Source organism: Papilio machaon, chromosome 5 (assembly GCF_912999745.1).
Source record: "Papilio machaon chromosome 5, ilPapMach1.1, whole genome shotgun sequence".
Taxonomy (NCBI): domain Eukaryota; kingdom Metazoa; phylum Arthropoda; class Insecta; order Lepidoptera; family Papilionidae; genus Papilio; species Papilio machaon.
Genome location: NC_059990.1, coordinates 4475826 through 4488752, shown reverse-complemented (window position 1 = coordinate 4488752; position 12927 = coordinate 4475826). Strand labels below are relative to the sequence as shown.

Genomic DNA, 12927 nt, shown 5'->3' with positions numbered 1-12927 from the left:
AACCCATTCATTAATAAATAAATATGATGATTAATTAAACAATAATTATGTGTGTCAACTATGTTATTTAAATATATTCAATTCAAATATATAGTCCATATAATAAAATGAATTAAATCAGTGAGTGAAGCTCCGGTCGCGAGTTCATTATCCAAATGGACTGAAGCTATTTGATCCACTTATGTGATTGCCTGCGAGCATTATCTCTCTTCCACTGAATGGAAGCCATAAGTCTACCTCGTAACTCTCTCGCTCCTTACAATATTGGTACATGCATTAAAATACGAATGCAAACGGATATTAAATTTATAAGTGTTGCTATTTGCGATATTCTTGAACAGTTTTATACGAGGAAACTTTACGATTTATCATAAATATGAATATTAATATAATAAATGGAATCCTAAGAAACGTATCATAGATTAGAATTTAAATTTAAATCCGTCTTTATATCTACAGAAGCTTTAAAAACAATTGAAGTCTTAAACTATTTATGTTACTAATTGAATAACATGTTATTTTTTAATATTGTAAAATACATCACGACGCATTTAAATTGTAAATTTTTTAAATATTTTATCAAGCATTAGTTAGTGTTTTCCACTTTATCTTTAAAATACAAACATATGGTACACAAATTTCTGCAAATACAAGATTTAACATAATTTAATTTATATTTGGGATGTTATGGAACACTTTTGATTTCATTTAAGATTTTTAACCGAATTACCTGTTAGTGGAATTATTACAGAGTTTTATTTCATAAAACATTTTTAAATTACACCTCTTTACATATTTGTAAATTGTTCGTGATTGATTAAAAAATATATTCAAGCACTAAATTTTAACTTAAAAGATATAAAATATAACTAGTCCTCTGGACGATAAACAGATTAATTTATTATTCCATTTATTCAATAAATGAAATTTATTATCCTATTTAAATAATAAAACAAATATACAGAGAAATGACTAACGTTAAATATACTGTATAGATACTGTAAACATGGCGGTCAAATATTTTTTAAGACTGTATTTATATTCATTGTCTTGAATGATTCAAAGGAGTTGGATATCAGCAGATACAAAATAATGGTCCGATCCAATCACTTAGCGTTGTTACTCCAGCTCGATAACTTATATAAAGACATTTGTAAAGCTACTCACTTATTTGTATATGCTACTATACTTTGCTATGTGAATTCGACCGGGAACATAAACCTTCGTGAATGTTATTCGGCCAAAAGCATAAAAAAATAAATGATCGGCAAAAATTGCACTTGTCATGTCAGACAACATTTTTTAAACACTCACTAGAAAACTTACGATGCTCTCTCTCATTCTATGTAGAGTAGATAACTGTGATAACAATATTTGTATGCAGGTTTCGGCAAAATCCTCAGTCATAAAAAATCATATCTATACAATTAATAATATTGGATGGCATGTCCGCGTTTTTCCGGATAATTAACGAATGGACTAGGCCGAGCTATTGTCTGCGGGAATATTTTAGGCTATTATTTTTTTAATCTATAAAATTTTTATAACGTAAATTTTAAATTATCTCAATCTACAAAAAGTAGTTCCCTCATTTATAATGGTCTTAAATAAAAAAAACAATAGATCATATTATCAGCGATTAAAGTATTTTAAATTATTGTACATGTTAATTATGCAAAAAAATATTTAGAATTGAATATTTAAGTGAATTCTTAAACATTTAATACGGTAATTAATGTTGGTTTACTACTCGCTATTTTCTTTAATTAAAAGTTAACAAAGCCGACATCTAATTGGATGGTTTATCTACACGTTCCTACAGAGGGTTCACAAAAAAAACCGTACAATTATTAAAACAGTACCCTTAAAGTGTAATTAATTGGCTGTCAGATGTTGTCTACACGATCTGTAATAACAAAAACTTTCATTTACTTATTATTTTTCAACAAATAGTACTATTATATGTCAAATAAATTACTCTACTGAAACTTTTATTGAATGAATTTTTAATAAAAATATCGTGCATAAAGATTCCAGGAACAAAATACTTTACATACCAATTATACATATTTCAAAAGAATACGTATCCTCGTAATTATTCTCACTACAACGATATTTGTATTAAACAAGTAAATGAAGTGAATTTCATATTATTCTTCAAAATGAGCAATAATCACAAGAACATGTCATCAGAATTTATGTATCAAAAAGGAGAAAGTAATTTTCATATCAGTAGGCCTGTGGAGCCGACTGTATGCATTCTACACCACCCATTATATTTAACCTCATAATTTTATAAAAGCTCACGACTTACAATGTTAAATTACGAACTAATTGCACAGTTTTCTTTCACAACATATTGCATACAATAACGTCGACAGGGCTGCGGGCTTGTGATGGCTATTACTTACAACGCAATATCAAATTGCTTTCAATTTATTTCGCAATTGCCGTCTTTGAGTTTCGCTTTGTAGGGGCCTCTGACGTCGGTCCGAGCCAACAATAAAATGTATTCGTCTCCGGAATGTTTAATATGGGGAAAAGTTTAATAACGCGCCCAGGCCGGCCGGGCGGCGGTCAGCGCCTTGTCGGCCCACTGCTATAAATCAAATCTCTTACCTTCAGCGCTATGAGAAAAATCCTTATTACATTCGTATACATTTTATTTGATCATTAGTGGAAATGAGCAAATCCCTACTTATACAATCAGCAACATACAATAAGACTTGTAATTAGGACTATTTGTTAATTTAATTACAGTTTGATATTGAATGTATTCTACTGCTACTTTTCGAACGCAATTCTTTTGTGAATTCAAAAAAATGAAACACAGATAAGAGCAGCTTTAAGAAAAAAAAATTAAAGGTGTCTGTAAAACATGAAACTGTAAGGACAGTTGAAGAAGTACGAATAAGGGTTCCCGTGCCAACGGCGTAGAAGCCCTACGGCATCACATCATTAGCAAACGGCACCTGCTAGGACTGCAGGGTTGGCTTCTACTCTCATATTCTTGCAGAGCCTTACCTCAAATGTCTTCATAATACATTGATGCCTATGTTCCATTTTAAAATATGCGAACTTAAAATAACCAGCAATGTATACGGAACAAAGCAATTACTTTAGATTGTCACACCAAGAGTTCTGTTGTAATAGGAAACGGTATGAGTTGTGGGCTCATCAAGACGCAACAGACGAAGCTCGCCGGCCCTGGAGCCCGACGCCGACACAATAGCTCCCTGACGTTAATTAAATGTTAACAAACGCCCTCGTCGTCGCTTAATTGGAACTGTTGCCTATTATCCTTACCTTCCGACGCGGAGAATGACTTCTAAGCTTTAGAACAGTACTACACAGTTTTTTACTTGGAAATCTTCAAACTAAGTGGGAGTGCTTCTTTGTTTCAAGTGATGTTCCCTGATTAATTTGTAAGCATTTCTTGGCTTAAAATATATATATATATATATATATATATATATATATATATATATATATATATATATAAAAACAATAACAACTTAACTTATGCCCGTCACCCAGAGGGGTGGGCAGAGACCACGGACCTCCATTTGACACGGTCATTACAAACCTCTCTAACTAATTCTATATCTGCAAGTACGAGTCTGGATTTGTTTGTCTATATACTAGCTGTCACCCGCGACTCCGTTCGCGCGGAGTAATAAAAAAACTTAATAAGTAGCCTATGTGTTCTTCCAGATCACGTTCTACATCTGTACCAAATTTCATCAAGATTCGTTGAGCCGTTCTAGAGATCCCTTCAAACAAACATCCATCCATCCATCCATCCATCCATCCATCCATCCATCCATCCATCCATCCATCCATCCATCCATCCATCCATCCATCCATCCATCTATCCATCCATCCATCCATTTAAACATTCGCATTTATAATATTAGTATGATTAGTATGTTAAGTAAGAAGTAACATGTCAATTCCACTATGCACTCCTGTAATCTAATAGTCCAGTCATTTAAGCTTAAATTAGGTAAGAATCTCGGAATTCGAGATACCCAGCTGTAAGTCTGTAAATACTTGTATATTGACACCCTAAAAGTTGTCTCAAAACCTACATATGGTAGGGTGTAAGCAACTATTAAATTTCAAGGTCAAAGGTTACAAAAATCGTTTTTTTGCGCTTTTTTTGGAAATATCTCATTTCCTATGGGTTTTTTGCTATTTGTATTTCATACCAATATTGTAGAATACAAAATTCTCTACAAATTTTGTTTAAAAATTTTTTTTATACGGTGAACCGTTTTCGAGAGAGGGCGGAGAGCGCGCGGTCACAGCATCACTTCAGCCTCCGGTCGAAAACGCGCCATATATAGTTGATGAACTATCGATAAATCAATGATTATAAATATTTGTCAAATTAATTAATTACTGACAAATTTGTATGAACTAGCTGCAGCATTTGAGGAAGAAAATTGTTCGGCCCAGAGATTATTAGAGAGTGGAACTCAAACCTTATTGGCAGTCTATAATGCTCCGAAATCTGTGAAAAGTCTCGATCATCTTCGTTATATGCATTACGTCAAGTCTACAAAACTTAATAAACCTGTGCAGCTTTCAAATATTCCACCAACAAGTGCAGCTGCTCATCAACATTTCAACCGTGTATATTATCAAATTCAAACTTGGTTAGGACATGATTTGGAACCCCAGGTATGGGGTTGGGCAATGCGAAACGATTTTCTGGAGCCTATCATGACAATTTTACCACCTGCTCCAGAAGATTTGCTAAATACAATTTTCTGCAACTGCAAGAGTGGTTGTGGTTCGCGATGCGGATGCAGGAAAGCGGGCTTGCAATGCTCTTTAGCTTGTGGCCAATGTAATGGGCAAGCTTGTCTCAATGCTCTACCATATCAGAAGACATTAACGAGGAACCTTTGACCCCGAAATCATGGAAGAACTTGAGAAAAATGTCGTTGAAGACGATAATGAAGACCAGTTTGAAATTTACCAGCAGCCAGAAGACGACGATGAAGAGGAAAAAGATTATTAAAATTATAAATTGTAGTTTTTGTACCCTTTTTTCCATTTTTTTACTTTCAATAAAAATTATTGTATTCAATTATATTTTATAATAACAAGATTAATTCGTAACTTATTTGTTTTTTTTCATCATGTAAGAAGTTATTAATATTAATTAGGTTAAAATTCAAATATAATTCCTATATTTTCATTAACAATTCTGTAATTACATGGGCAGGTAAGTGTTGTTAAATAAATTAATACTGAATAAAAAGTGGATAAGTTAGGATAAAAATCATAAAATATAATATAAAAGTTAATAAAAATTGATAAATATTTATAATCATTGATTTAGCGATAGTTCATCAACTATATATGGCGCGTTTTCGGCCGGAGGGAAGTGATGCTGTGACCGCGCGCTCTCCGCCCTCTATCTCGAAAACGGTTCACCGTATAAAATTTTTTTTTGAACAAAATTTGTAGAGAATTTTGTATTCTACAATATTGATCAGAAATACAAATAGCAAAAAACCCATAGGAAATGAGATATTTCCAAAAAAAGCGCAAAAAACCGATTTTAGTGACCTTTGACCTTGTAATTTAATAGTTGCTTACACCCTACCATATGTAGGTTTTGAGACAACTTTTAGGGTATCAATATACAAGTATTTACAGACTTACAGCTGGGTATCTCGAATTCCGAGGTGAACTTACTAAAATGACTGGACTATAAGCGGATGAACCGATAATGACGAGTGAGTCTTCATTCGATTCGTGCTCTTTCTCAACTGGAAGTAGATAGTTTGTTTTTAGTTTAACTTTATTACACTTTTTAACTTTTTAATTGTTGTGAGATTTATTTTTCTATTTAATCTGTAAATTTCTTTGAAACTCTGTGCTCAAAAAATTTGAACCATAGACACAAACTTCATTTGACATTTGCTTGTGTCAATGTCAAATATCAATTTTATTCTTTTATTGTTTTATTACTTGACAAGAAACAAATAGAGAACGCTTAAAAAATTTGAAAATAGAGAAAACGGGAGGAACTTAGTAAAATCGTTTTTTAAATGAAAATACTGAAATGAAAAATGGCACAATTTAGGCCAGCTGGATTTTCTGATGAGGACACAGACAGTGACGATTATGGGTTTTTTGAAAAGCCGGTAAGTTAAAACTAAAATTATACAACCACTTCATATTTTTTAAGATAACTAAATGATTTCCATTATATGATAATGAGCAGCTTATATATATGATGATGTTGGAATATATTATAGTACATATCATTGTGATATTACCAAAACAACAAATTCAAATGAACAATATAAAAGTTTGATCTAAGAAGGAATTGAGATCCATATTCCCATACCATATTCAAATTTAAGTGATATTAAGTGATATTAGTCATTTTATATCAGTGTCCAAGTACGTATTTAGATTTTTGATATAACATATTTCTGTTTTTCAAACTAAAATGTATTTTATAGATAAGAACCTATATTCCTGTACAAAATGAAAAGAAAAAAATAGAAAACAGACTTCAAGATGCCATATTGAATGGTAATTTGAAAGAAGTAGAGGACATAATTACATATGGTATGTTATTTTTATATATTACCCATGTTTATTAGTGAAAGCAATGTCATTTATATCAACTGCTGCTGATTAGACATTTTTCATTGTGCTACAGAGTAATTATATAAATATAAACAAAACCTATCTCTTGGGAACAGTACATTTTTGCAATATTAATTGTAGTCTATATGTTAGTTCTGAGTGTAATTTACTGTAAAATTTTATCAAGATTCCGGAAGATCTTTAGCCGGTTTTGAGATATGCTGTAACAAATATCTATGCGTGCATCCAAACTTTCACTTTCATGGTTATGATTAAATTATTGTGGAAGAAGGTGATGTGAAAAAAAAACTCTCTATTAATGTGAAGTTAGTACCTGAACCATAAACATCAACAATAAATAAAAAAACAAATACAAAGTTTAGATTATTAGGCAGCGGCAGTTTGGATAGGATAAGGAAGTAGCCTTTTTACTATACACATGGGCAATTTATCTGCAACACATTACTTCGGGCAGTTTTTAAATATTCCCCACTATCTTACTAATATTATAAATGCGAAAGATTAGATGGTTGGATGGATAGATGTTTGTTTGAAGGTATCTCCGGTACGTCTCAACGGATCTTGGTGAAATTTGGCACAGATGTGCAACATAGTCTAGAAAAACACATTACCTAGTTGTTACTTTTCTTTAACTGGGGTAAAAGCGAGTATGTCTATAAATAAATAGCTCTTCAGATACTCAATAAATTGATGTAATTACGCTTTAATTTATTAATAACAATTATAATAGTGTGATATGTTAAATAATTATTATCATCATTCGGAAATTTTCTGTTGAATATCTTAAATTATCAAAGTACCATTATTTGTAGGATACCTTAAATATTACATTTGCTTATTACAATTTTCAAAATGGAATATGGTCTAATAATAAAAGGATATATTTCTCATCAATAAAAATAAAAAAAACTCATTCTTTATCCAATGAGGATGGAATGACTTTAATGAAATTATTTGCGTGGAGACAAAAAGTTAACGATGCCAACCGGTACAAGGTGGTACGTTTGTTGGCACAGCGGCGTGCATTCACACGAATATTTTCACGCTCACACGACTAACGTGCGTCCTCAACCAATCACACGTAATTAAATCAATTACCATAACACAAAACCAAATAGCTTGGCAATTGTATCAAGTATTTCACTGAACACTTCTTTACATTAAAAAAGATTCTGATCTTGATTAATACGGACGTTTAAATTACTTGTACAATAAAATAAAAATAAATGTTGCAGATTTAAATGTTGTACAGCTTAAAAATTAGGATGCTATACATGTTTTCATCAAATTAAAATTCTCAAAACTCATTTGCCACCTTTTCATATAAAAAAAAGTTGAGTTGCAGTTAAAAGGATTTGTTTCTAGGCAACTGCAAAGCTTCTGTATCAAATGCACGAAAAAAATGATATTAATAAAAATCAATTCAATAAAAGTAATTTATAATGGCACGGAAGAAGCACAAGAAGTACTTCCGAAATGTCTATTGGCTTTGGTGACAGAGAATAAATTTCTGTATCGTGCATTATCACTACATTGTTGGCGGCATGAAATACTTATCCTATTAACACGGAAAAGCACTTAATGTGTTGCTAGAACTTTCCATTATGCTTGCAACGCAATTAACAATAGGAACCAATATTAGCTGTTCAAATATAATTCTGACCATTAGTTGGGATGACGAATGACTAAACGTGGGTTTTCGATACCCCAGTTTTAAACATATTGCTACAACTGTTTTGTTAAATATAATGATAAGGATATCAATTTTATACAGAGATTTTGGTCTCAGAAATCAACGGTCAGCCCATTCTTTATCTTTACTATCTACAATTATTAAAGGCAAATCCATTGATTTTACTTTTATGAATACATTAATCGTAATATGAATCAATATTCTTTTCAGATTTGCATAATGGAGTAAATGTGAAATTGGATAGCGGTTGGACACCTTTAATGCACGCTTCCTTCCACGCTCAAGAAGATATTGTAAAATTTTTACTAAATAAAGGCGCTGATCCCAATTTACATGCGGGTTCGTATAAATGATGACACACATTCTTTCATAAACATTTTAAATAACTACGGACAATTCGTTAAAAACTCACGAAACACGGCGAATAGTTCGCCAAACAGATTAATTAGAACTCCGCTACAAGAGATCCTCTCCAAGATAACAATTAGTGTAAAGATATTTCATTATCAGCTCACTATACATCCCCACTGAGAGGCTTGGAGCCTACCCCAAGTTAGGGATGACTAGGACATACTCAACCACGCTAGCCCAGTGTAGTTTGGTAAAGATATTTATCATTATGAATATCTTTACAGATTCAATGACATCAGCAATGGCTGCGTGTTCAAACAGTAGTGCTGACGATAGTACTATTTATAACATCATATCATTACTGATTGAAAAAGGCTGCCTATTAAATATCGGGGATAAATTTGGACAGACGCCGCTCATGCGAGCTATAAGTAATGGACGCACCGCTGTCGTCCAGCTATTGTTGGACAAGAATGTTAATGTTGAAATGAGGGATCAACAAGGATGGACGGTAAGACAACAAATTTTACATCGTCTAATATAATGTTAAATCAGAGATTCCAAAACTTCCTCTTCGTAATTATTTTTTCATTTATATTTCGATGGACCAGCAGTTATATTTCTTCCACTAAACTTTAATTCTCTTCATTGTATACCGCGGATTTTTGGTTTTCGCTTTGTAAGATTATTACTTACGTATAACGTGCTTGAATTTCATGTTTGTTTTTTAAACGTCATGCGTCATTACCCTTAATGCAATATGTAACTTGCTTATCAGGTAGAAGTTATGTATTCATTTCATTATTTGTACTGGACTATATATATACAGTGTATTAGCAAGCTAATAAATGTTATATATTGTCTAGGTTATATAAATAGCTCATAAAACCTTTGTAACTTTGTAAACAATGTAAGATATTCTGAGCGTACTGTAGTAGACTGAAGTCTATCCCTTTATCAGGGCAGTATAATGCTTGATACAAAAATTTCCAGGCGATGTTTTGGGCCGTACATCACAATAAGCCCGATATAGTTGAAATACTAATCCAGCACGGGGCCAGATTGAAAGAAGTAGATAAATCTGGTCGCACACCTCTAGAAATAGCTAACCTACAAGACTACCAAGATATAACGAATATTATTAAAAAACATCTCAATATAAATGATGATTTAGACAAGAACAATTATATTTTCAATCATGTGGCGTCATGGCATGATTTTTATCCTGGTTTAAAGAATGGTCAAAGGTAAGAAATAACATACTAAATTACCTCTGTCGCCTTCTTTAACTGCATGTCTTTAATGTGAATTAATAATTTCAATTTTTTATTCAGAATATAGGTTTAATATTATATTTCAGGCCAAACTATGTTAGTGAAATACCTAATTTATTATACGGAATGAATTCTGAACGTCTAACGCAACTGTTTATGGACAGTGGCATGGATTTGAGAACATTTTTACTATTAGAGGAGAAGGATATGATAGATCTAGGTGTGGAAATGCCGTACGAGCGGCAGAGGCTGCGACAGGGCTTGAGGAACTTCCACATGCGCGGCTGGAAGCTTAATGCAGTCGCTGGACTTTATACGAAAAAAACTAACGAATATAGGTAAATATTTTAATTCTACATTGAAAAGACTCCTAGGACAACTACTACACCGGATTCTAATCAAAAACTTAATTTATTGATTCAATTGTCAAAATACCGTGTACAAAAAAATGTTAACCCTTACTGTGATTTAATAGTCAAACTCACAGAGAAATAGATCTGTGAATTAGCTTACATATACTAATTTACAGTTTCTGTAAAGTCATTCGTAGACAAGGCAACGTAAATCTTCGAAACCCGACGATTTTAGTCGCAAAGCGAATTATGCAGACTTTTTGGACTTACGTCGTCAAAACTAGTCGCTTGCTACCTATTTTTCAAGATCTTCGTGACTAAAGTTGCTGCGATTTTTAGTTTTCATTTTGTAGTCGCTATGTATGTACTGACCCGATATACGACTTGTGTCGACGATTCAATATTGTATGTACGGAGTACACGCAACGCGATTCTCGCGACGAAAGGATACGATATTGGTTTCGAAGATTTACACTGTCTTGTATAAGAATGAGCTAACTATAGTGTTGTTTGTCACAGCGTCATTGATTGTCTGACAACGCTCGGGACGCACTTGTATCAGATGTACATCTTAGAAGCAACTTTACAGTACACTCTGCGTGAATACAACAGAATTCAAAACCAAATTAAATACGAACCACCGGATTCGCCTCTGTTAAATAGATTTAAAGCTGCTGCCAAAAAGTTCCAATGTAATATAAATAGTATTAGAAAAGAGATTACAATTTTAAGAAATTTACTTGCTAAGGTATGTATTATCATATAACCACCCTTATCTCAACGGAGGGTAGGCACAGTATATACTACTCTTCCATACATCTCTCTCAGCATTACATCTGCAGTAACCTCTTTTTTTACAAAATCGACCATACTTACTTTCTTCGAGTTTCCTCTACCTTTGTAGCCATTCACATATATTGTTTATCTTAAATATTTTTTTTTGTCAATAACAAAGTTGTTAAACTTTTAGGTTAGTAAATCAAATCCCCAACCCGCTGATCTGATCAAAGAAAAGACTGCAAAAGACATAGCTGTAAGTTACGTGAAGGAGATAATCGTCGTATGTACAGCCGCTCTCTTCGTATATAATGCCAAAAACTTTGTTGTTAATTTGTTAAGGAAATAAATGTTATTTAATTGGGATTTTATGTTTTTGTACACGACATAAATTACAAGAATATGACAAGGTAAGTATGTATGTATGCTTTTCTCTCATTTATTTTATATCCTTGCTACACTTTTTCAATAAAAAATGGATGGAAAAAGGATGTTTTTGCGAATAGTAAAGAAGTAACAAATAATAGTATACAATATAGAAAAAGGAAAATATCCTGCTTTGTATATACCTCTTCTGTTTCTGTCAATTAAAGGCAGGTTTCTGCACTTCTCGATGTACATTCATATCGCCAACAGTAAATCACGATCCATCGTAAAAAAATTATTTTATGTTTTTTTAACATTTCATATAGCACTTTATGAGAAAACTATAACCCATTTGATAACAACAGTAATGAAGTCTAGCCTTGGCTCTATATGTCTTATTTATTACTAACTAGCTTTTACCCGCGACTCCGTCCGCGCGGAGTAAAAAATAGAAAACGGGGTAAAAATTATCCAATGTCCGTTTCCTGGTTCTAAGCTATCTGCCCACCAATTTTCAGTCAAATCGATTCAGCCGTTCTTGAGTTATAAATAGTGTAACTAACACGACTTTCTTTTATATATTACCTTATGTGATACATATTTATTACATTTTACCTCTCAGAAGACTTGGTTACTCCTCCAGTGGAAACAGATTCGAAATTGTAAGACATGCAAAAGGCAATATAGGCTGTTAGTTTTATTTTATCAAGCATATTACATAAAGATACTCGGATAAAATGCATAGAAAAATACTAGCTGTCGCCCGCGACTCCGTCCGCGCGCAGTTAAAAAAAAATGAAAAATAGATGTTGGCCGATTCTCAGACCTACTGAATATGCTCACAAAATTTCATGAGAATCGGTCAAGCCGTTTCGGAGGAGAACGGTGACGAAAACTGTGACACGAGAATTTTATATATTAGAAGATATGATAAAGTTTGGATAGATAGATCGAAATTTGATAGAAGGTATCTCGAGAATGGCTCAACGCATCTCGCTGAACATAGCCTGGAAGAACACACAGGCTACTATTTTTTTTAAATCCGCTCAGACAGTCGCTAAATAACAGTATTTCTAAAAAAAGTCATTATCTTATCGACATAGCAACAGCTCGATGCAAGCCGCCCACGCGACATTGTAAATCATAATACACTAACACAACTCACACCGGCCTTGTCGACTATTTACGTTGACTGACATTTGGCAGTGAAGCGAAATTCACTCGAAATTATGCGCGTCCCAAACTAACTCACTGATATGTGTACTTTGAATTTGTCAACTTGATTTAGACTTGTTTATAGTCGATCTTTAGTAATAGTAATAAATACCAATGCAATAATAGAATTGTTCGATCATACGAGATAGCAGTACTCTCTTAAATTGTGGTTTAAAACAGTCTAATAAATATATAAAAACATTTTGAAATTATAATGTATACTGAGATAATAATCTCATTACTTAAATTTGATTAAAAT

At 32.7% G+C, this 12927-nt stretch overlaps 1 protein-coding gene across 1 annotated transcript; it reads left to right on the top strand.

Annotated features, from left to right (window-relative positions):
* The first annotated feature begins 5945 nt into the window (after positions 1-5945).
* On the top strand, positions 5946-11466 carry LOC106708591 (ankyrin repeat, SAM and basic leucine zipper domain-containing protein 1). Its single transcript, XM_045678193.1, has 8 exons — positions 5946-6164; positions 6489-6597; positions 8543-8671; positions 8968-9194; positions 9677-9930; positions 10044-10295; positions 10830-11058; positions 11281-11466. Exons 1-8 carry the CDS (start codon positions 6090-6092, stop codon positions 11434-11436), a joined length of 1431 nt encoding a protein of 476 aa, XP_045534149.1. The 5' UTR covers positions 5946-6089; the 3' UTR covers positions 11437-11466.
* Positions 11467-12927: the final 1461 nt, after the last annotated feature.